General features: G+C 39.0%; 1 protein-coding gene across 1 annotated transcript in view; it reads left to right on the top strand.

Annotated features, from left to right (window-relative positions):
* NECTIN3 (nectin cell adhesion molecule 3) overlaps positions 1-24,359 on the top strand; it is a 105,490-nt gene extending 81,131 nt beyond the window's left edge. The window contains exons 9-10 of the mRNA XM_056109381.1: positions 22,581-22,643; positions 23,571-24,359. Coding sequence (XP_055965356.1) covers positions 22,581-22,643; positions 23,571-23,750 — 243 coding nt within the window. The 3' untranslated portion in view covers positions 23,751-24,359. The remainder of the gene's footprint in view (positions 1-22,580; positions 22,644-23,570) is intronic.
* Positions 24,360-25,305: the final 946 nt, after the last annotated feature.

Here is a 25,305-nt window from a genome sequence, read left to right as displayed (position 1 = left end):
CGCACCTGGATGGGTCCACACACATGCACATCCTGGCATCCTGCATTCTTCTCAACCCTTTTCAACTTGAATGTAGAAGTCTGATTGAAGCTAAGTTAAAATACATACTCATAAGTGAATATGAGCTGGAAATAGACACATTTAAACCTAGATGTGGAAGAAGAGGAAGAAACATTTTATGTACTTTACACATGAAACAGTCTAATGGTAGCCTGCATTCTATGTAATAGAAAAGAGATTGAATTACCTCACTTCTTATGCCCTCATTTGAAAAACTAAATTTCTTCAAACCATACTAAAAGTAACGTGGTATGGTGTTCAAAATCGATTTTAGGAGGAGAAAATTAAAATGGGTCTTTATGTTTAATTATTGAACATGCTAAGCAGTAAAGCTTTCATCTTTATTGTTGCCATAACTAATCTATTAGAGAATCCTCCGCCCACAAATTGTTATCAGGAGGATATTTTTCCTGTTGCCCTGTTTCTTTGATCTGCCAAGTGCTATTCACCTTGGTTGGATACCTCATTCTTTTCTATGAACACAGTAATGCACCTAGACTCACTGTGAAATTCTCCACAAGTCTTTTAAAGAATCTTTGTTCCACCTGTATTGTCAAGTTCCACAAGTCCTTTTGAACTAAAAATGAATTTCTAGCAAGGCACTGAGAACTACTTTGGATGAAAACTGGTAAAAGATTTTTTTTAGTTTTGGAAGCTACTTCTATTGACTGTATTCTTTTCTTCTCACAGGAACTTATGTAGAATTGCAACATAAACAAAATACAATCAAAAGCAGATATTATTGAGGAACTTAACTGTTTTTTAGTAAGAGATAAGAAGCATGTGCTTTGTGGAACAGGAGACATAATCTCATTCCTTAAGTCTTTTCACTGCACACACAACCCTGAGAAACTGCCTAGAAAGAAAGGTGACACCTTTGTATACCTGACACTGTGCATCAGGAATGCACAGAACTGCTTAAGGTCCAGACAGACTGCTTCCTGCAACAATATTCACACACAAAAGTGAACAATATAAAAAGGAACAAAGAAAGTGAAAATTTAAAATGGTACAAATTTAAAATGGTTTATCAGATATAAAATGTTAGAAAATAGAATTAAATAATATTCATAGTATGGAAAAGTCAGAAGCGGACTCCCTCTGAGAAAGGGCCGTGGGGATCATCAGTCCATCTGTGATTTAAACAAGGAAATCCAGAGGAAGGACGCGATAGAGAAAATATTTGTGGAGACATGATATAATTAAAGTAGGCTAAAATAAGGTGTATCCTGTGTTCTGGATAGGAGGAATAAGAAAATATCAATAGCCAGGTATATTGTGATATTTTAGACTATTACGGGTGATGGGCTGGAGCGATAGCACAGAGGGTAGGGCATTTGCTTTGCACATGGCCCACCTGGGTTTGATTCCTCTGTCCCTTTCGGAGAGCCTGGCAAGCTACCGAGAGTATCCCACCCGCACGGCAGAGCCTGGCAAGCTGCCCATTGCGTATTCGATATGCCAAAAACAGAAACAACAAGTCTCACAATGAAGCCATTACTGGTGCCCACTCGAGCAAGTTGATGAACAGTGGGAGAACACCGGATGAAAGAAGACCCTAAAAGTTGTCAGAGAAGTAAAAATTATATAGCAACGAGAAATAAACGCTATGCTTTAAAAAAAAATACACAGATGGTGCTCACTGTCTTTGATGTGTTGCCATTCTGGGTCTCTTAGGAAAACTTGAGCCCTCTTCCAAATGCATGCCACTCTTCTATAATACAGCATCTCTGTGGACAGGAATGTCTATTTCTGAACCTGCAGCTGCTCCTCATCTTTACAGGAGCTGCAGAGTTTTTCTCCATGTGATAACATTTAACCCTTCCCCTGTTGTTGCCTCATTTGCAGTTCTTCAGCAGTTTTTACCTCTTCTGAATCTTCCACCTCTAGTGCGTGATCCTTTCGATTAAGTTCTTTGACTCAGTTGATTTATCTTCATCTTGCATTGAGACCCATAAATTTAGTCTTACCTTTTTTTTTTTTAAGTGATAGCAGCTTTCCGCTTTCTCTTTCTTTCTCCCCAATCTCGTGCTTGTTTCAGTGTCTGTAATAGGAGCGAATAACTCAGCACCTAGGAATTTTTATGGGTTTTGTTTTCTCTTCCCTGTTAACTGGCCTCTCTAATAAACTCCTTCCTACAATGGAGGGCTGGTATTCCTTTCTCATTTCATTGTAAATGAAGGGGGAAAAGATCTGTGTTCTGGTTTTTCTCATGGAATGTGATCTTTCTCCTATTTTCCTCTTAACCTATAGCAATAATCTGTGCTGTTATTCATACTATTGTCCTTATTTCACGGGTAAACTTAATGCCCCATAAACCTTTAATGGAGTATATGTCCTAATCTTACTTTTCCTCATATTCTCTCTTTTTATAGGGGTGCTCACAGCGTCTTCAGATTTTACGTAGATACACAGACCTGTTGCATTTCTGCCTTCTGTGTTCCCTGCTGTGGGAGTCCAATCCTGGGTTCTTGTGTGAACTCAGCCACATGCACCATCAACAGCCGCATTATAACCATTGCGCAGATCAGAATTTCTTAGGCACTATTTTCACTCTGTGGCTTCCATAAACCTGAACCTCCGTAACTTCAGCCTGGTCTCTTGTCAGACCCAGCCCTGTGCTTCCTTTGTGGCCATGCACATTTTCCCAGTACACCAGTAAGTTTGGGTTCCCACTGGCACTGTTGAACCTTGTCTCTAGTTTAAGATTCTGAGTAACACTGTTTACCCACCTCTCCATAACTTAACTTGAACATACCTGTCATATCTGCAATGAACAGTATAGTTCTATCATTTTGTTTTTGTTTTGGGGAACAAAACACACTCAATGATGTTCTGGGGTTATTCCTGACTTTGCACTCTTTAATTACTCCTTGCAGTACTCGGGATACCATATGGGATGCTAGGGATCGAATCTGGGTTGGCCATGTGCAAGGCAAGCTTCTGTATTATATCTTGGCCCCTATAGTACCACTGTTTGTTATCACATTTCAAAAAGTCAGTAAATATCTTAAGTGCCCATCTTATTTTGCACCAGGATCTGACCTGAACTGCTACTCTCATGAATTTATTTTATTCATTTAATGTGAAGTGAAAAATTCTTTTTTTTTTGCTTCTGAAATATGTATATGCTCGATTATAGGAATATGTACCATACCCTATTGGAGATGTTTTGTAACTTTACAGAATATGTAACTTTCACCTTTATAAATAAATATCTGCATAATCCTACGTTCCCAAAACATCTATTTCCATTTCTAAAAGTTCCACATAAGAAATTGTGAACTCTCAAGATTTGAGTTACAATTTGATTAAATCAAAGGTGACTGGCAGTATGCCCACAATATAAGGAAGAAAAGAAAATGTAAAGGCATAAAACAGGCTTTTCTCATTTCTTGCTTTATTTAATAGCTGTTTGGAAAACAAAATAATAGGAAACAAAACAGATCAGTGTGCGTGCTTCGCATGTGGGAAGACTAGGTTAGATTTCCAGTACTTCATGGTTCCAAAAGCAGAGCAGGGGGTGACTGTATAGAATCTCCAGGGGCAGCCAGGGAGAGGCCCCAAAATGCGCCATGGGGCAGATGGAAGGAGGAAATGAGGGCCAAGCCAGTTGATTGATCAGATGCCATTTGCTCCTGTTCCAGTCTCACTGAGCCCTCCATTCCAGTCTCACAATGCTTCTCATTCCTGTCTCATTTTGTCTCTCCCACTCATCTCTCTGTGCTCCATCTTGCAGCCTGGGCTCTCTCTCTCCACGTGCCTGCTCCTGTATTCTTCTTCTACATTATTCTCTCTGTCTCCCTTTCTAGCCTCTTCACACGCCATCTTGCTTCCCTGCTCTTCCTCACTCTCCAGCTCTCTCCAGCTCTCTAGTCTCTTCAACTCCCCAGCACTCATGGCTGACACCATGCCCAATCAGGTAGCCAAATCAACATAAGAAAGCCCTTCCTGACTGCCAGGTTCAAGGGCAGAAACATCACCTAGGTGTACATCCAAAGCCCTTCCTGACTGCCCAGGGGCAAAATACCTCTTAAGGTGTTTTTCTCCTTTCCTCAGTCCAATAATTCTATCAACATCTTAATACTAGTTATTTTTGTATGGACACAGTAAGAGATACATTGAGGGTTGTTGGACAGCCCTCGTGGGAACATCTCGCCACAGACTCAGACTACAGTGCTCAGACCAGATTAATCATTAGTAACCCTAGCAGGATCCGAATCTAGTTACTACTTTTTGGATCATGACAGCATTTGTCCATGACCAAGCTCTTAACTTAGGTAGAGAGAACAGATGCCCAGGAGGAAAATATATTACTTGAGAGTCACAGTACAAAAGCATAGCATATACTGTCTTCCTGTGTCCATATAAAAAGGACATTGCTCTGAATAAACTATGCAAAGGACTTAGGGAGAAGAGAAAAACAAGTCAACAGAGCACAAAGAAAGAAGTTTCCAAATAAACACAGAGGAATAGGAGTACTCTGGTGGGAGCAACCCAATAAACCTAAACTACTTGAGGCTATGCAGGAAGGACAAACCAATGTAATCCTAGTGGTGACCTCTGGACTGGTGGAGGAAGCTTCCTTGTAGTCATATGAGCTGATTTCTAACTAAGGATATCTGTGTACAAGTCACATGAGACCTTGTGCAGGGAAGATCCAAACTGGCATCACAATTACTTTTCTAATTCAAACAAAAATGCCTCCTTGGAGTTTTAAATTTATGAAATGGATTCATTGAACAGTTTCTCTATCTGTATCACCTCCCTTTCTTTACTATTAGATTTAATTTTCTTCAAAAGGAGATATTGCATGTATTACCTTTTTTAAAAAAACAATCCATTAGGATGCCAAAGGAAAAGATAGGCAGATATTAACTGAGTATGTTCAAAGGATTCCTCAGGTTATGTGAAAACAAAGACCTATCCATGTTTTATCTTCAACCCTTTTGTTACATTGACAGTAGGAAAAGGACACTATTGCAAAACTTAATGTGATCATGATTACTTTTTAGTGGGATGAAATATGAAGTGTTCAGCAATTAGTACATTATTATTTCAAGATCTAGTATATCCTCCATTTGGAAAGTTTTAGGAGGCCTATTTCATTTTTTTAATTATTTTTGCTAATAGCAATTTGGGGCCACACTTAGCTGTGTTCAGAGATTATTGCTGGATGGCTTGGGAAACCTTTTAGAGTACATAGGATCAAACCTGGTGGGCCACATACAAGTCAAATGCCCTACCCCCTCCTAGCAATTTATTAATGACACCAAATTCTTAACAGTACATTTTGAATTAAGGTTATCTGGTTGCTTTGAAATTGCTTGAAGATATTTTAAAAGTGTGAAAATGAAGTTCCTAAAAATAAAAAAACAAAACTAAGTTAATGTAGGCAGTGACTTTTCAAAGAAGTTCACATATATCTATTCTGCCCTAATATTTAAATATTTAATTTTTCTTTAACTGATACATAAATGTAGATGTAGAGTGCTTGAAAACAAGAATCTTTAAGATATTAGTATAAATATGAGATTTGGGAAGGTCCATTTAATTATAATTAGGCTTAGAATTTGGTTCTTATTATAGCATACTTCCCTACTTGTACTTACTTTAAGCTCCCCCATCTCTCTTTTTTGATCCTGATTTCTTGAGGTGTGACATTAGGTTGCTTGTAACCAGACCTTGTTTCCTGATGAATCCCCATTGTGCTATGAACTTCCTTCTTAGTTCAGCTTTAACTGTGCTTCACAAGTTCTTGTAGCTCAAGTCTTCATTCTCATGTGTATTCAGGAATCTTTTATATCCTTTTCATTTCTTCTTTGTCCCAGTGGTTGTTCAGTATTGCATTATTTAACTTCTAAGTATTTTAAGTTTTTCCCAGCTTGCTGAAGTGATTTATTTACAACTGCCAATGTTATGAATTGTTAGAGTATTTCATGATTTCTGTTTTTATTTTGTGAAGGCTTGTTTGTGTCCCAGCTTGTGATCTCTCCTTCAAAATGATCCATGAGCACCCAAGAAAAATGTTTAGCTTTTGTAAATGGAGAGCCCTTTAGATGCCAGCTAAGCCCTGCTCTTCTTTTTAATCATTTAAGGCTGCTGTTTCTATCGATTCTCTGTCTCTGTGATCTACTCAGTGGTGAGAGTGTGGAATTAAAATCTCATACTACTTTGTTGCCAGTATTTTCTTTCAAGTCTGTTAGTAGTTTTATTTGGATGATCCTTTGGTGTTAAATCTTTTTGGCGAATATATCCCGTGATCATTTATAATGTACATCTTTTTCTTTTAATACCTTAAAGTTGAAGTCCAGCCCTACAGGTAAGGCTGTCCCCATCTTTTTAGCTTCTCCTTGCCCGATTCTTTCCTGACCTTTTATTTGAGCCTGTGTTTACAACAACCCAAGTTGAGGCTCTGGGAGAAACAGAAGGTTGGCGTCAGTCTTAAGATTTACGTAACTTTGTGATTGGTTAATTCAGACCATTGAAATTAAGTGAAATTATTGAAGTAAAGAAATATTTATATGTGTTTTTGTTTCAGTGGTCTTGGTTTCTGTAGCCTTTTATATGAGACCTCTTGGTGCATCTTTCATTTCCAGTTTAGTGACTAAGAACTTCTTTAGCTGTTGTTTGCCTTTGAAGTTCTGAAGTAGACCACTGAATTTGAATAATAGTCTAGCAGTATGAAGTTATCTTGTTTGGATGCTTAGTTCATTGACTGTATTGGATACATAATCCCACTCCCTTCTGGCCTACAAGACTTTATTTGAAAGGTCTTCTGTTATTTTTATGGGAGTTCCCTTTATAGGTGATTTTTGGATTTCCATATGCTGTTCTCAGGCTGATATCTCTATCTCTCGTATAATTCAGATGTTACTTCTCTTTGTTATAACAAAGAGAGGCTGAGCCTCACGCATGAATGAAGCCCCACAGAACCAGGTAAAGTGGAATTTTGTGACCTTGGACTCCAGGCTCAATGGGATCCGGAAACAGAGATCCTCTGCCTGCTTCGACCAATCCCTGGTGACCCAGAGACCACAGGCAGAAGACCCCCCCTGCCAGTGCCAGATAAATGCCTCATCGGCCAACCTCCACTACCTCCACTACCCAGCTGCCTCCACAATCCAGGGTGCTTTCCAGCTTTGTGGCTGTGCGACACATCATAAGACACTTAATACCCATTTTCCACACCATATTGGATAGGGTTCAAATATGGTGTGAACCATGGGATCACCTGTAATGGCCATTAGAGGACACCTGAAAGTCTCCATCCCTTTTGGAGAATCCAGCAAGCTGCCGAGAGTATCCCTCCCACATGGTAGAGCCTGGCAAGCTCCCCGTGGCGTATTTAATATGCCAAAAACAGTAAAAACAATGGGCTTCATTGCCCCTGATCCTGAAAGAGCCTCCAATATGGCTGCATTGAGAAGGATGAGCAAGGAGAGATTGATAAAATCTCAGGGCCGAACTAGGCTGCCAAAATGAAGAAGGACTAAAATGACTGTCTGTACTTTCAATACACGTATGCTGGCATTGGAAGCATCCATTGAGGACCTGATGGTGCAAGTGCAGAAGATCAAGTACAACATCATTGGTCTGACCGAGACAAGAAGGCATTGATCACATCACGCCACTTTTGACACTAGAGAACTGTTCCTCAGAACATGTGATGATAGAAGCGTTGGTGGTGTTGATGTCCGTGTCAATACAAACATGGCCATGAGCATTGATTCATTCGAATGCCTAAAAACCCAAGTCAGATGATTATACTTGAATAGATGTGGCTCACTGTCGGCAGTTTCGATTTTTGATGTCTACGCACCAACATCCAACTATGATGAAGAAGAAATTGAGAAGTTCTACATGGAACTGGAGAAGTTCTCAGAGAAGACCACACCTTCTACAAGATCATTGTTGGTGATTTTAATGCCAAGATAGGACTGAGAAGGTTGCCCAAAGAACTCCACATCAGGACCCATGGCCTACAATGGAATGAATAGGGTTAGAGACTGAGTTCATCATGTCGACCAAGAGCATCCATGGCAACTCACAATTCCAGAAGGCCAAATTTAAATGTTGGACATGGGAATCTCCTGGTGGAAAGTTCCACAATGAAATTGACCACATCGTATTCAATTGTTGGTTTTGCCTGACCAATGTTGCTGTTGTTTCAGAATTCCAAATGGGATCAGACCACCATCTCATTCATGCAAAATTCTACTTCACGGAGCAGGGACAAAGGACTACAAAGTTTAAGAAGAGAACTCCCAGAATGACCACCAACTGGTAGCTCTTTGGCTCTATCGCCGTAACGTGGGAAGCTGCCGTCATTGACAACATTGATGAGGAATACAATCTACTGGTTTAGCACCTCCATGACTGCATGAGGAATGCCAAGAGTGGGAAAGCCACAAAAAGACGCCTGGAAACTCTCGAGCTTATTCACTAAAGTGGTTTGGCATGAGCCTCAGGCAACCACAAGCTAACCTCTGAGCTCACAAAGCTGTGCAGAGAAACGAAAAAGGAAGACCTCAAAGAGAGAGGAGCAGCAGTGTTAGCTGATGACAGAACAATGTCATCCCATTGTTCATTGATTTGCTTGAGTGAACGAACACCAGTAATGTCTCCATTCGTCCCTATCATGAATTAGTGTAGCCCAAAGGCATCTGCTCACTCCAGGAACATGAAGTGAGACTTGTCACTCTTTTTGGCATATTGAATACACCACGGATAGCGTGCCAGGCTCTGCCGTGTGGGCAGGATACTCTCAGGAGCTTGTCGGGCTCTCTGAGATGATTGGAGTAATTGAATCTGGGTCAGTGGTGTGCAAGGCAAATGCCCTACCCTCTGTGCTATTGCTCCAGCCCAATCTTGGGAAGAATGGAGGAGATTGTTTAGAATTGGAAAAAGTGAAGAAAAAGGGAACACAGAAATTGGCTCCACAATGTCAACATGGGTAAAACAGACACCGTTAAGCTCATATTAGGCAAAAAAGGACTGGAACCTATCAGCACAAACAGCTCCACTACTCCTCACCCCCTAAGACAGTTATTGTACAAATGCTTATGACGCATTTTTAAATGTTACTATTGCTCCCACAATAAAGTTGAGGAAACTGGGGCTTAGAGACATGAAACAATGCTCCCATATTTAAAATTTTTTTTAATTCAGAGCTGAGATTCTAATTCTTGTTATGCTCTCCTATAATCTGTTTTAAGCCACCATAAAAACTGGCTATCAAGTACATCCAGTCATTTCTTAATCTGACTACAGAAGGATAGTGCAAGCAGAAAGAAAATGGGCAGCTTAAATGGGAAATGGCATAAAGTGGAGAGGAAAGATGAGAGAGGTGTAGTGCTCGCTGGATGTCCGCCACTTGCTTTATCATCATCTGAACTGTTCAACTGAAAGATTTGGGTTCCAGTCTTGACTAAGGAAAACAAAAGACAATTTTTTAAGAAATTTGATACTCTTGAGTCTTTATTCTGGTGCTATTTTCAAATGACCGTGATCAGGCTATTGTTGAAAATAACAGCAAAAAAAAGAGAGTAAGGGAACATTAAATCAGAAATCACTGATCTGATGAGGAAAAAAAAAAGACCAACAACTCAAAAGAGGAACAGAACAGTGCTGATAGAAGCAGAGGAACAAATCAGAGTATTAGAAGGAAAGATGCATGAGGCCACCCAAAAAGAAAAAAACAGGGGGGCAAGGGAGAAAAATGAAGAACACATCAGGGTTCCATGAGAGCCTGAAGAGAAATCACTTGTATCACCTGTCATCCCATTGATCAGCAATTTGCTCGGGCAGCCACCAGTAATGTCTCCATTCGTCCCTGTCGCATGCTAGTGTAGCCCAATGGCATCTTCTCGGTCCAGGAACAAGAAGAGCCTCAAACCATTTGTTCAAGGTTTTGAACCGTATGACCATCTCGTAGATGGACAGCCATGCATTCTTTTGACATCCTGTGGAATCTATTCGGTAACAGCTCTAGTCCAGCGGTCATCTCTAAATCGCATTATGTGTCTGGCCTATCTGGTCCATCTGGCTCATCCGCCTTGGCAAACAAGACAGCGTCCCTGATTCTTGATTGTCTACAGTGGTCAGAACTCCAGATTCCTTCTCTCACTTGAGTGAAGCGTGATACAAGCATAGCTCTTTCAATTCCTCTTTGGGAAACCCGAATAGCATACTCATCCTGTTTTCGTAGGGCCCAAATCTCTGAGGTGTATGTTAGCACCGAAAGAATGGTAGAATAGAAAAGATGTGTCTAGAGCAGAGTTTTTTCATCCTCTTAACAACTTCTTTGATACTCCTGAAGGTGCTCCATGCTGCTCTCTTCCTCCTGTGCAGTTCTGGCGCCAAGTCGTTCCTCATGTTGATTTCTCCAGGTACACATAGCTGCTGCATTCAGAGATGTTCATTCTGTTGAGGACAAATGGAACATCAGAGACTAGTTCATTTTTCATGAACATTGACTTGGAGAGATTCAGCTGCAAGCCGACCTTTACACACTCACAGTCAAAGTTGGCCAGCATTTGTGCTGCTTGGCTACTGTTTGGTGTTGTTAGAACGATGCCCTCAGAAAAGCAGAGGCATAGTTGCCAACCGTCTATCTTCACTCCCATTTCTTCCCATTCCAGTTGTTGCATGACATCCTCGACGGTGGTACTGAAGTGTTTCGGTAAATGGTATCACCCTGCCGAACTCCTCTCTTGATATCGATGATCACTTCCTTGTACAATGGTGAGATCCTGGTGGTGAATCCGTAATACAGCTCATGGAGGATCCTGATGTACTGAGTTTGAACACCCTGTTTGGCTAGGGCTTGGATGACTGCTTCAGTCTCAACAGAATCAAAGGCCTTCTTTAAATCAGTGAACGTTAGACAGAGCAGCATACTGAATTCTCAAGAAACCTCAATGAGCTTGGTCAAAGTGTGGATAAAGGTCCATTGTGCTGGATCCATTTCAGAACCCAGCTTGCATGAACAGTTGTCCTTCATCTAGTGTTCTGCCTATTCTACTCAGGATGACTAGAGTGAACAACTTGTAGACAACGGACAACAGGCAACTATCGGGGGATAGTTGCCAATGTCATGGATGTCTCTCTTCTTGTACAACAGAACGGTCCTGCTGGTTTTCCATTGGGACAGAACCTTGCATTCAGACAGGTAGAGTGTGAAGAGCTGATCCTGGGTATTGATGAGAACTGGTGACAGGTTCTTCAAGTGTTCTGGTCTGACCTTGTCTGGGCCGGGTGCTGTTGGCTTCTTTACCAACAAAATGCCCCATCGGATTTCAGAAGGGAGAACGTTGGGAATGACATATCCATTGTGCAGAATTTGGTATGTGGGCAGGTGGATTTGGCTATGAGAATCTGTTTTTATGATGTTCATACTCACAATTGCTTCTTAACTCTATCCAGGTCCTGCGTTTAGAAACATTGACACAAGGTGTTCTGTCCCACTCTTGCATATTTCCTAGAATATACCATTCCCAATTCCTCCATCAGAATCACTAAAAGTTAGAGTCAGAATAGATGTGTTACTTTCTTGTTTCCTTCCTTCAACTCTGTGCAACACCAGCAGGGATTGAGAATCTGTTTTATGATGTTTACGATCTTGATTACAGCATCCACATACCGTGGATGCAGCCATGGCCTGTCACTTAACCCCATCTGACAACACTGGGGTCTTCTTGGAGTAGGGCCAGGCAGCCTTCCCACCCCACCTGCCAGACCATGGCAACCACACTCACCTCCCATAGCTTTGTTGACTGCCCACTGGCTCTGCTTTTCAGATTTATGAACTCAGTGTCTGAAGAGCTCTAAGCCAAATAGATAAAATTTATGAACACACCAGTTCCCCAGCTGAAAATTCTACAGTGTCCTCAGGAGGGGAGCAGGCCGAATTCCCACCCCAGGAGCTTCCACACTAATGGCCTATGGCCTAACTCCCCCTAACTCCATGGCTTCACTAAGAATCTGTTAGACTCATCCATTTCTTTAGATCCTGAAGTTTCTCAGTTGTATGATACCTCCAGATCCCACTATACTGAGATTCCAGTAGGAGCACACCAAATTAGATGAGAAAGTAAAATAGCCAGCTAAATTCAACAAAAATTATACAGAAGACTCAACTAGCGTCGAATAGCTTAATAAATCCTCAAGGATTTAACAGCCCCATGATGAGATACAACAATTTTCACAAATTTTACTGAAGTACCTTTGATGATTCCTTTAGCCATTTGGTTGTAATAAGCAATATAAAACAAATTATCATGTGCTTGCTAAGGGGTCAGGCTTGGGTGGTGGTTAGGAAAATGGGAATTGATGGAGGGAAGATCACTCAGGTGGTGGGATTGGTGTTGAATTGTCAGACAACTGTATTATGAACAACTTTTTAAACCATTATATTTAAATAAAGTTAGAAGGAGAGAGTGAGAGAGAGAGGTGGAGGGGAGGGAAGGAAGGAAGAGGGGAAGAAGAAGGAGGGAAGGAAGGATAGGGGAGGGAGAGAAGGGAAGGAAAAAAGGGAAAGGAAGGGAGGAGGAAGGACTTTGATTAATTCCCAATAACTCTCTCCCTTGACATGTAATGTGTAATTTACAGGCTTTTTGATAAACTTTAGGCTTTCTCCCTAAATGCCCCTTTTATAAAGCTCATATATGAGTTGAGAGTAACAAAGACACACGGAAGGATGGCTATTGGACTAAGCTCATTGACAAGCTAATTATCCTACCACAGAAACATTCTAAGAGCTTAGGGAGATAGCTTAAAGGACTGGAGCAAAATTTTGCATGCAGTAGACTGAGTTTCATCATTACTACCACACATTTCCCAAAGCACGGTCTGGTATCACCCTGGTGGTCCAAGTTGCTGCCTTGCATCACTGAACCCTAGCACTGAACCACCATATCCATGCAAAAGGGCAGATGATGTCTATTGCCAGGAGTGGCCTCCAGGCCTGCTGTGTTCTGCATGGGAGATCCACCCAAAAACACACAAATAAACTAAGATGAGTAGATCTTTATTCAAATTTCTGTCTGAACAAAATTACAAATTACTACATGTCATAACCTTTCAAAAATCATTCATGAATAGATTAGAAGCAGTGACTTTAGATCTGTCACTGTCGGGATTTACTATTTATAAGAAGCATTCATAAAAATTTACCCTTATGGGTAACATCAGGGGAACCATAACAAATTATGTATCTCATTAGACAAGTGTCTAATGTTGTTGCAAATTTTACTTTATTCTAATACATTATTGCTCATTGCAATCCGGTCTGTCATAACTGTTAAAAAAGTAACTGAAAAGGGAAATGGTATCTTTCCTCATTGTTTTAGTATTTTTTTACATATTCTATGAGAGGTACTTAATAGGTAGGGATGTAATATAATTTATGCCTTGAGGAATCTTTGTCTTGTGAATAAATGCATGGCTATCGTTTATGACTATATAAAATGTACTACGTGCTTGTGGGCTGGAGCGATAGCACAGCGGGTAGGGCATTTGCCTTGTACGCAGCCAATATGGCCAACTCGAGTTCGATTCCTCCGCCCCTCTCGGAGAGTCCAGCAAGCTACTGAGAGTATCTCGTCCACACGGCAAAGCCTGGCAAGCTACCAGTGACGTATTTGATATGCCAAACACAGTAACAAGTCTCACAATGTTACTGAGCCCGCTCGAGCAAATTGATGAACGAGAGGACAGTGACAGTGACGTCTTGTATCATGTCAGATTCCAGACTAACTTCTGCTTCTCTTTATTGAGTGTTCTCCAATGTAGAATATCATAAAACAGAAAGGCAATTTTAGCTCAGCTTTATTGAATTATGATTTATGTAAAACTATGCCCCACTTCAAGGTCACAGTTTGGTAAATTTGGCAAATGTATACATTGATGCAAATTTAACCACTACCCCAATTAAGAACTTTTCTGGGACTTGAAAATATCTTGAACATTCCTTTCACTGCTAGTTCTCCCTCCAACTCTCATGATTCCTAGCAGTTATCTTCGCATGCCTTTTGAGGAGAACTTCACATAAATGGGACACAGTACATTCCTTTGTCTCCAGTTTCTTTTGCTCAGCATAATGTTTATGAGATCCATGTTGCTGCATGAATAAATTTTCTTTCATTGCTGAGTACTAGCCTATTGTATGATTGCACTTTAATTTGTTTATTCATTCAACTGTTAAGGACAGTTTTTTACAAGGTTTTGGAATATTGTGAATAAAAATCCTTTGTGTTTTTTGTAATATATTTGTTTGGCTTTCATATAATGCTATCTTATGAAAGGAGTTACAATGAACTTTCTTTACATTTTGCAAAAAATAAAAATTAAGAGTAGTTTTAGTCTTCTGAATGTCTAGTAGAATTTACTAGTGCTTCCATGTGAGCCTGAAGTGTCTCTGTGGATTTTGTGTCTTTCAAAAACATTTTTGTAAATTTCATCTACATTGTTGGTATTAATCGGTATAAAATTGATCATGTTTTTTATCCTTTTAATTTAGATGAGATCAGTGGTAATGTCATAATTTATTTTAATAGTGATTTGTTTTTTTTCTTTTTTTAATTAGTAGCTTTCCAATTCTGTGGTCTTTTCAAATAACTATCTTTAGTTTCATTAATTTTGATCATTGTTTATTTGTTGCTTATTGACTGTTTTAGCTGTTACTCCTGTTGTTCTACCTCGTTTATGATTTAATTTTCTGGGGCTAGAGGAGTGGTAGGATGCTTGCCTTGCATGTTACCAACCCAGATTCAGCCCCAGAACCTCTCCATGCACCCTGAGCTCCACTCCCTGAGCACCACCAGGTGTGATCCAGTGTACAGAGCACAGAATAAACCCCGAGCACCATTGATGTGGCTTAAAAACAAGCAAAACTGTTCAATTTCCTTTATACTTTACTTTTTACTTTCTTAAAAATGTTTAGATCATTAAGATATTTTTCCCAATATAAGAATTGATAGCTATTATTTTTTTAATTTTATTTTTCACTTTAGGGGCCAAATCTGGCAGTACTCAGGACTTACTCTTAGCTCTGCACTCAGGTATCACTGCTGGCAAGGCTTAGGAGACCATATATGGTGCAGGGATGGAACCCAGGTAGGCTGTTTATGAGGCAAGCTCCCTACCTGCTGGACTATTGCTGTGACCCAAAAGCCATTAATTCTTTTCTTAATATTTTGAGCTCTCATAGTTTCACAAAGTTTCACAAAGTTTAGTATAGAATTATTTTATACCTATTAATGACTTTTTAATCACTCAATTTAAAATATTTTGCCTTTTTTTCCATTTTTCTATTTCCTTTGAGTTATTTAGGTGTATACTGTTTACTTTCCAAAGATTTTGAAGCTTTCCAAATGATTATTGATTTCTCATCAATTCTTTTAGAATTAGGAAATATATCTATAGGATATAAATCCTTTTTAAATTGAAACTACTTTTATTATGTACTATATTTTTATTTTAGATACAATGATTTGTAATATAATATTGATAATGAGAGAATTTCATGCATAAAATATTCCAGCATCACACCCTCCGCCAGAGTGTATGCTTCCCTTCACCCATTTGAAATGAAATATTTTATATATACTGAGACAATGCGTATTCTCCTGTTGAGTAAAATGTTTTGCCAATGTCAATTATGTTCAACTGATGAACAGTGTTATTCAGGCCTTCTCTGTACATAATTTTAGTTTACATTACTGTCAGTTATTGAGAGATATTTTACTTTTAGCTACATGAATATGCTTTTGTACTTTTGTTCTATTTCTTACTTTAAGTACTCTTTTAATATGTATGTACATAGAATTATTTTGGTAAGTTGATCCTGTTTTAGTTTTAAAAGATTCATTGTACTTTTTTGTCCAGAAATTATATCTATATTAATACAGATACTTCAGTTTTGAACATTTTGTGATTCAGGTGTCAATGGTATGAGTTTTTCCATTCAGTTAGAATATATTTCTACATTTAAATTTTACTTAACATAGAACACATGTAATTGAATATGATGTCCTTTACTCAGTCTGAAAATTCTGTTTCAATTGTTATATTGTGTTTATATTGGTTCTTTCTCTTTTTAAAAATTCCCTCCTCCCTTTTTTTCTACCTTGTTTTAAATTAACTATTTTGTTTTAAATTAACTATTAACTATTTAGTTTAACTATTAACTATTTTGTTTTATATTAACTATTTTTGTGTTTAGCATTCTTGAATATATAGCCATACCTTTTTGCTTTACTTTTTCAGTATGTAAATTTTTCATATAAATACTTGCACAGACGTGTTATCATAACAATGTACAGTTTTATGTTAGGCATTAATGTATACTTCAGTTTCTTTCCTTAACATTCTTATAATTTTGTTTCTGCATTTGTTGTACACATGTATACTCATAGTTTCAGTTGCAGTGTCTTTAACAAAAATTTGAAAACCTATGAATTCTTATTTGGAATTTATTTTCTTCAATAGCAACTTCCCCATAACATTCCTTATATACAGGTCTACAGACAACTTCTCTTGGTTTTTGTTTGCAATTTTCAAATTTTGTTTCATTTTGGTGCCACACCTGGCAGTGCTGTGGACTTATTCCCATCTCTGCAGTCTTGATCACTCCTGATGGTGTTTGCAGGACCATACTGGGTGTCGAGGATTGAACCTGGGTTAGCCACATGCAAGATGAGTGCCTTCCCTGCTCTACTGTCTCTTCGCCTCCTGTTTGTAACGTTTTAACATTATACCTTAAGGTATTTTTTGTTTTATTCTGAAATTTTGTTTTTTAAGAAAACTTCAGTGGTTTCCAGAAATAGTACCTGAGCTTGGTTCCGAGGTCCTCCTAGGCCTAAGCTATACAATATGACAGCAACTAGATACAAGTGGTTTGTAATTTTTTTTAATTTTTTAATAGTGAGACATCATGAGGTACAGTTGCAGACTTACACATCTTTGTGCTTGGGTTTCAATTATACAATGAAGATTTAGTTTCTGGGTAGACATGAAAGAGCACTATGCAGTAATTTGCTTCATTTCTAATGGACTAGCCAAGATTTCTAGCAGAATCAAAATAAGTAATGCATTCATGAATTCTTCATGTGATCTGTAATCCGATTGTCTGGTTCCATTGCAAATAGTTCCCAGTTAAATATTTGGTTATGTCTGAGGTACTCTTAAGTGACAATGGAAGTTTACCCAAGGATGTGAGAGGGAAACCTTGTAAATGCCTGAGATGGAATAGCAACGATAGAGGGCAGACTAGGTGCAAGTTTGTTAGGTGTTTAGAGGATCTAGTAAACTTAGGAAAATAGGGTGGTCTTTCAACAGCGAGGTATTGAGTTTTAGGAATCATACTAAACCAAGGCATTGAGAAGTATGTTTAAGGACCCTTTAGAATTTAAATGTTACCATAATAGATACGATCTCTCTAAAGATAAGGAGAAATTTGAGCAGGCTTATATGGCAAAAGGGATTTGAAGAACAGTGGTATGGAAATTCTTACGGCAATAGGAGTGACTTATGTTAGATGTTTTTCTAAATGTGAAACAATTCTGAAAGAGGAAAACAGTTTGGGGCTAGGAATTGGAGGGAAAATGTGAGGGAAAAGTTTGGGAAGGTAAGAACATGCATAAAAAAAACAACATTTAAGGCTTTTAAGTCAAAAGGCTTGGAAGACTCAAATTTGTCAGCAGCAGGAATGATTTTGCCAAATTGAACTCTAGCTTGTAGTCTTTCATTGCCAGATCAAGTAAAATAACCAGGATTATGTAGCTCTCATGAGAAGAAGAGCTTGAAATCTTATTTTTTTTTCATTATCAAAAATAAACCATAATGTTTCTGCAAGTTTTGTTCATGGATTTTAGTATCAGTTGCGTCACTGAAAATAAATTTTCATGTTTAAAACACAAGTAAAAAGCATCTGTCACTGTCACTGTCCTCCCGTTGTTCATCGATTTGCTCGAGTGGGTCCAGTAATGTCTCCATTGTGAGACTTATTATTTAATGTTTTTGTCATATAGAATACATGACGGGTAGCCTGCCAGGCTTTGCCGTGCAGGCGAGATACTCTCAGTAGCTTGCTAGGCGAGATACTCTCAGAGTAAGTGAAATATGTACTAAGGTAAAATATAGTAATACATAAAACAGTAGTTTTAGCAACTTGAGAGTCAGCAATGAAGGTCTCTATGACTTTTAGTAGCTTTATTTTAGAAAAATAAATGCAGGTTATAGTTAAAAATTTGCTAAGAGGTAGTACTTGAAAATAGGGTCTTCTAAATGCATAATAGACATTTAGAGTAACCCATGGCTTTGTAGAAAAATTGTGCAAATAATGTACCCATCAATTAAAATCTCAGTGGTTAAGTCAGTACCTATATATTAAGCACCAGATATATGCAGGTCACTTTTGTATAATCTGTGGTCCTTTTTAATACATCAGAATATGCAGCGTTGTAGGCAATGTATTGAGGAGCAGGATAAGAACATTTGGACTCACTGTTAGATTAAATGAAAACTTGATGTATTTTGTCAGAAATTAGAATGCAACATATGACAAGCACAGCATGCTTTCTGTAGTCCTAATACTTAATATAGGGCTCTCCCTAGAATACAGGAGACTTCCATCTGCATAATTTAATTAAATAATGTATTATAAAATTTATATGAAGTATAGAGATTTATTGATCAGATATGCTATCTTGGGTAGAGAAAAGGAACTTAAGCATTTACTTAGTTTTCTGTTTGTGCACAAAAGTTAATCGTGGTATCTGGGCACCATTTCCTGTTCAAGTTTTACAACTCTCTTCTTGTTTATATTGAAATCTGCTGCTTCTGGCTAATTTTATGGACAGAAATGAGTGGGGTTTTCTTTTAAGCATCATCATCATACTCGTCTGACCTATGGTAATCTTATTCTGGGAATAAAATCAGCATGTATTATACTTACTGCTGAAATATACATGAAACCACAGACAGAATCATTAATCTTGACAGAACAAAGTAGCTCATGACATGACTCTGGAGCCTTAGCATCAATATTCTTACACACACTTATCATTAGTTAGATATTAAATAAAGACATTCTTTCAGTAGGATACAAGAAATCCAGTACTTGGGGACACGGATGCTGGGAAATTACACTGGGGGACGAATGGTTGTTGGAACATTTTATGACGGCAACACAATCATGAATAATTTTGTAATGCTCTATCTCACAGTGATTCAATAAAAACAATTTTTGAAAAATCCAGTACTAAGTAGTTACATAGGATCTTCTTTCAAACCAAAGATTTGCCCACAATGTCCAAAGTCACAACCCCCTGTATGTAAGTTGCCCTTATTCAATTTCTGCATTCGTTCCATGCATCTCTGTACTTCTTTGTTTGGAGTCAAGTTTCTGTCAGTTTGGGGGAATTTATTAACTCTCACGGTTAGATGGACTTCTAAAATGAAAATAGTTAGCCATGCTGCTATTGCTCATAAAGCCGTCTCTTTGAAATCTGGCAGTATGGAAACAAAAAATAGATTTTCTTCCCTCTGAATTTCCTAGTACTGTTACAGTGCTGGTCATATTGTTATTCTAGACACTGAGTCATATGTGTTCTTCCCGAATACAGATTTCCAACAACTTAAAGGTAGTTACGTGTTTTGTTTATAATCAAATGTGAGTTTGCCTAGAGTAACCAGTAAAGTGTGGAAGATAACTTATTTTGGGGTCATTTTAAGTTTATTACTTGGTGGGACTGGTGAAAATAGTTTGGGGGTTCAGGTGCTTACTTTACTTTGCCTTGCACAGGACCTACCCCAGTCAGAATGTCCAGCACTACACATGGTCCCCTGAGCACCACAGGAATGAATCCTGTGTACAGGGACAGGTGTAAGCCCTGAGCACCGCTGGGTGTGGCACAAAAGCAAAGTGTTTGGAGTTTCATGGCACTAACCTAGAACAGCACTTATTCCAATCAAGTCTTCTCTTGAACTCTGGAGTTTAATTCTGTTTTGGGGCCGTGTCCAGTGGCTTAGGGTTTACTCCTGGTTCTGGCTCAGGGATAACTCCTGGTAGTGCTTTGGGAATTATAGGGAGTGCCTTGGATCAAACCCAGGACTGCCACATGCTAGGCAAGCATATCACCACCTCTGCATTAAGAGGCACTTTTTCTAGAAAATACTCTTCTACCTGCCTTGTCTCTTGTAAAATTGTGTAGAATTCTCTCTATTAATAGAGCATAAAATTAACACAGGTAATCTAAAAATTAGAAACTAGAGGAAGTGTTTTGATTTTTGTTATTTTTTTCCTAGTTCTTTGTTAATTTTTCTCTTGAACCAGTGCCAAATGATAATTTCTAAGTCTCAGAGCAACGTGGAAGAAAATACCTGGGCCTTTGTTTGCAATGTAAGAATGTCAAGATGATGATACTAGGTACCAAACCAAATGTGGGATGAGTGAATGGCTTGTCCTCAATGAAAAATGACCTCCACCATCTACCATTTGGGTCTCACTCTGTGATTATGTTCCCCTGACCCCACTCTTCTCTCAGCCAGCACTTGGGTACCATGGCAGATGGGAGGTGGGTAGGTGCACACAGAGATAGTTATGGAATATAGTCCTGGAGGGAAAGGTGGGGGGCAGAGTTTACCTGGTGAACCACGGTGGGAGAATACTAGCCAAGAACCAAGGAGAAGGTTGTAGGATAACATTGGTTTGTCCTTTCTGCCTTACCACAGGGAGCTTAGGTTTATTGGGTTACTATCATCACACTGCTCCTCATTCCTGTCTCCTCCTACCTCTTCTACTCATCTCTCTGCACTCCATCTTGTGGCCTCATCTCTCGTCTCTCCTAGTCCCTGCTCCTGGAAAGGACAAACAACTGTTATCCTACAGAAGATAAGTGGTAGGAAGCAGGATGGCTTTTCGAGCTGAGACTACAAGTCCTGGAAGTATGTGCTTCATTGTCTCCTTAGACATCTTACAAAATAACAAGCTGACAGTGAAATCCAGAAATCTGAGATGTAGAACATTAAACCCCCAAGTGCTACTCTTCCAACTGCAAGGTTCTATGTGTGTGTGGTCACATGTTCATGACGCTAGCCCTGCCTTGGATTTCTGCAAATGTGTGCCTTTAGTATCGATGGAGGAAATCAAGACATGCTGCTGGGGTTGAGAGAAATCGGACAGTACAACTAGGAAACAAGATAGATTAGAGGCCAAAGAGAGATAGTTGTTAAGGTGGGTACCTTGCACGCAGCTGACCTGGGTTTGATCCTCAGCATCTCATAAGGTCCCCTTTGTCCACCAGGAGTGATTCCTGAGCTCAGAACTTGGACTAAGTCCAGAGCACTGCCAGGTGTGACCCAAAAACCATTAAAAACAAAAACATGAAAGCATGGTGCGACCTATAGTAAAAGTATAAGCATAAAGAATGGGATAACTGAAAGCAAGGAAAATTTGGATCATATGGAAAAGTCTTGTATAAGAAATGATGATTTAATTAGACCATGATGGGTAATATTTCAAATGTCAGAAATTAAGGGACAAATCTTTTGGACTGAAAGACCACCGCAAGATATTGATATGGAAAGCATTTTGGTAAGTAAGCTTCTGGTCTAGGATTTCCAAGTATGCTTTCATGTGTTTATTAAGCCTCTAATTTCTAGGCGTGGGTGATATAGAATGTTCAATTAATAATTAAGTCAACCATTAATAAGTCAACCAAGTACTGTTTAAATCAGTTTGTGACATAGATCTCAGTCTGTGACTGGAGGTGCCTCCATTCTGAGCCTGTTTCTTCTACAGAATGAAGGTACTGAATCTATAGAATGAATGCAAGATAAAATGAAATGTTTATTAAAAACCTCCAATGAACATATTCAATCTAGTGAATAAGATAAGCATTTAAGAAAATATTCATGATATTTTATGCAATGAAAGCATAAAAGGGGGAGAGACTGTTTCTGCTTGTGGGTTTTATGAAGTGTTTCCCAAAAGAGGTGATATTTAACTTGTGGGTGAATTGGTATGTTTGTAAACCAAAAAGATTTTTTTTTCAGGATGAGGTTCAAACCCCTTTCATCTGTGAGGAGTTGGGGGAACAGAGCCTAGGCAGGAAGGGCTGGGTGATTGTACACAGCTAGAAAGGCACAGAAATAAATCTGATCACCACCACACATCACTTTAAAATCAAAGACTGTTCAACTGAGAAAAATAGCAAGAGACCTTTTGTGCTGAGTCCTCCCTTCGGTAAGGTGTAAAGGAGCCTTCCATAGAGCCCCTGAGTCAGATGACCTGTGTGTTTTATTCCTTTCTAAAGGGGAAATTTGGAGAGAAAGAAGGGAAGGGGAAGGGGAAGAACGGGGGATGGGGAGAGAGAGGAGGAGGATTTAGTTGGCAGACATTTAACAAGACCTGATTGTCTCTTTTGGAAACAGCAGTCTTAGTAGTATCAGTGGCTCTGTTGTCGAATGTGCATGGTGCCTCACAGTTCATATCCTTTTCTGTTCTTCTCCTCTAGACCGAGCACTTGTCTATGCAGACTCAGTTCAAAGAAAGAGAGGCTGGAGGTCTTCAGCACTCAGTAAGTAATGTGACCTTGCTCCCTGGGTCAGCCAAGGCAGAGTTAGTGGCTCCCATTCTTATTAAAATACCATCTGACCTGCAATAGATGTAATTGTATTCCCTCCTTTGCTATGAGTGTCTGTAGTATGGCTCAACTACTTGAACACAGTCTCCTTAGACATGATAAAGTTCTCTGTAACCCATAACCAGGCGAAGACTTGTTCTTAGGGTGAGGGTGGGGGCTCGTTTATATTAGGTGTGACCCAAGGTCAGTTAAGGTACAAAAGTCAGAGAAGAGAATATCTTTATGATAACTTTTTGTTCACAATTATGTCCAACATCCAGCCAAATTCCAGTTTATTCTCTAATCCCCCAAGCTGAATCATTGAGGGGTTGTGCTGGTTATTTGATTTAATTCTTAAATTGGAGCCATTCTGAGAGACTTTGAAGTTTACATACAACCTTGTTTCCCAGTTTGCCTGAACTGATGCCAGTTCCAAGTTTTAAAACCTACATTTGCCTACATTCATTACTATGTTCTATGTAGGAGTTTCTACCACCCTTTCCAGATAGTGTAAGGAACAAATGGCCAGGGTTGGAGAGAGAATCCAACAGGCTAGAGACCATGCTCCAGGCCCAGGCACCTTTTATTGTCCCATGGTTACCAAGAACCATCCCTGAGCACCGGAGCCAAAAGTAGTTCCTGAACATTTTGGGTATCACCCACAATTTTTTAAAAAAAATTAAATATGGCTACAATATGATAAGTTGTTGAACTTGACTATTCATAACTTAAAAGGCTTTACTATTCATAACTTACAACTTATTCATAACTAATCAAGGACATACATAGACTGTGTTTCTTCGTATTCTTGCCTGTTTTTACCAGGGAGCAGAAAAATGCAAACAGCTGCTCTACTAATCTAAGCAATGTTTGAATTTTTAGAATGGATTAAATAGCAGGAGGTTTGACTATGACGAGGAGAACCCAGTGGAGGAAGATGGAATTCAGCAGATGTACCCGCTTTGCAATCAGATGTGCTACCAAGACCGGAACCCCAACAGACATCTTCAAGCCAACGACGCCGAGAGAGTTTATATCAACCCGCGAGAGCATTATGTGTGATCCACGTTTTTCCATTGGATGTTCTAACAAATGTTTATTCTTAGATTGGGGAGAGAAATACAGGACAATAGTGATTCTTTGTTTCTCTCTTAGAGAAAGCAATTCCAATCTAAGTGTTTCAGAAGTCATGGTGAATGACTTGGAGCCAATAGAGAATTTCTCTCCTTCATTAAGAGTTTCTTAACCACCAGCTGTGTCTGTGAACTTGAGTCTAGCTTTGTGTGTTTCTGGAGAATGGTGTTTAACTACTAACATTTGGCCTATGATGGCAAGTTCATTTAAAAGTAGAGCATCTGCCTATGATGATAGCAATGAGTCTCCAGAAAGGAAGGCCCCAGCTGGGAGAATTCACCTCCCTGGGTCTCAGGCACATCAGCCTGTTCATCTGTAAGTCAAAAAGGCAGAACAAAGGAGTTCTGAATCCATTTCACTAATTTGAGATGAGATTTGGCGTTCCATGATATCACTTATTATAGTTACAGTATGTGTGTACAAATAAGAGACCCAATGAAGGATGCAAAAATTTTCTCTTTATACAGACAACAGTGATAACAAAGCATTATTTAAAACTTTTAGGGTGTTCATTGCTTTCAAATTGCTGTGATACTATAATCTATACTGTCCTTCTTGATCACTAAAGTCTGCTGGATACATATCCATGCTGTTACTGCCCACTCTTGCTTAACTCTGTGATGACCAAAGTTCTTCTCTTGCTCTGTCTTTGGTCCCCCAGTTCTGTTCTATGCTAGCCAGATTAACCTATTTCCCACCTATTAAATACTAAAAGCCCTGTCTAAATGATGGAGAGCCTTAAGCCCTGTCCCTCTTTTCTGTAATATTGTATATGACAAGCTCATATTTCACTATTGAAATTTCCTCCTAACTAATCCTTGTCTACATTGCAGCTTTAGATACCGTTTGCCTTCTTTAGATTGGTTTTGGTCAAGTTTTATCTACCTCAAAAAAAGCTTTCTGGAAGATTCCTTGAAGAATTGCCTTTAGTTACAAGTCAGATTGAGAAGATGAAATCCTAATGATATAAATAACCCACATGTCCTTATCCCTGCCTACTAATTTACTTGGTCAACAAAAGTGAAAAGATGCTAAGAAAGAAAAAGAGGGGGGAGAAAGTAACAATTTACTACTGTAGCACACAACACTTGAGTGCTAAATGTTTGCCTTGAGTTTCTCATGTCCCTTTGCCAACTTTCCCTCAGACTTAAGACTGAAGATTTTAATTGTGGGGTGAGCAGAGGAAGGGGAATGTGTAAACGTTACTCCCTCTTTTGCCTTCACAAAACTATTTTTTTATATGTTCTTGAAGATCAGAGGTATGCTGTGACTCTATAGACTTGTCATCTATTTGGGAAAAGCATCTGAAATGAAGTACATATTTAGAGGGGCAGGAGAATATTGACATAAATCTCTAAAATGAGAGCAGAGATACAATACTATTTGTGTTATACTGACTCTCTTCTCTGTATCTTTTTTTTTTTTCAGTTGCCTCCTGGGTCAGACAGATTATCCAGGTTGCTCTACAGTTGGGATATACTTC

The sequence above is a fragment of the Sorex fumeus genome, unplaced genomic scaffold (genome assembly GCF_029834395.1).
Source record: "Sorex fumeus unplaced genomic scaffold, SorFum_2.1 ptg000265l, whole genome shotgun sequence".
In the NCBI taxonomy this organism is placed as follows: Eukaryota; Metazoa; Chordata; class Mammalia; order Eulipotyphla; family Soricidae; genus Sorex; species Sorex fumeus.
The sequence above is the reverse complement of the archived record's forward strand: the minus strand, read 5'-3'. Positions and strand labels throughout refer to the sequence as shown.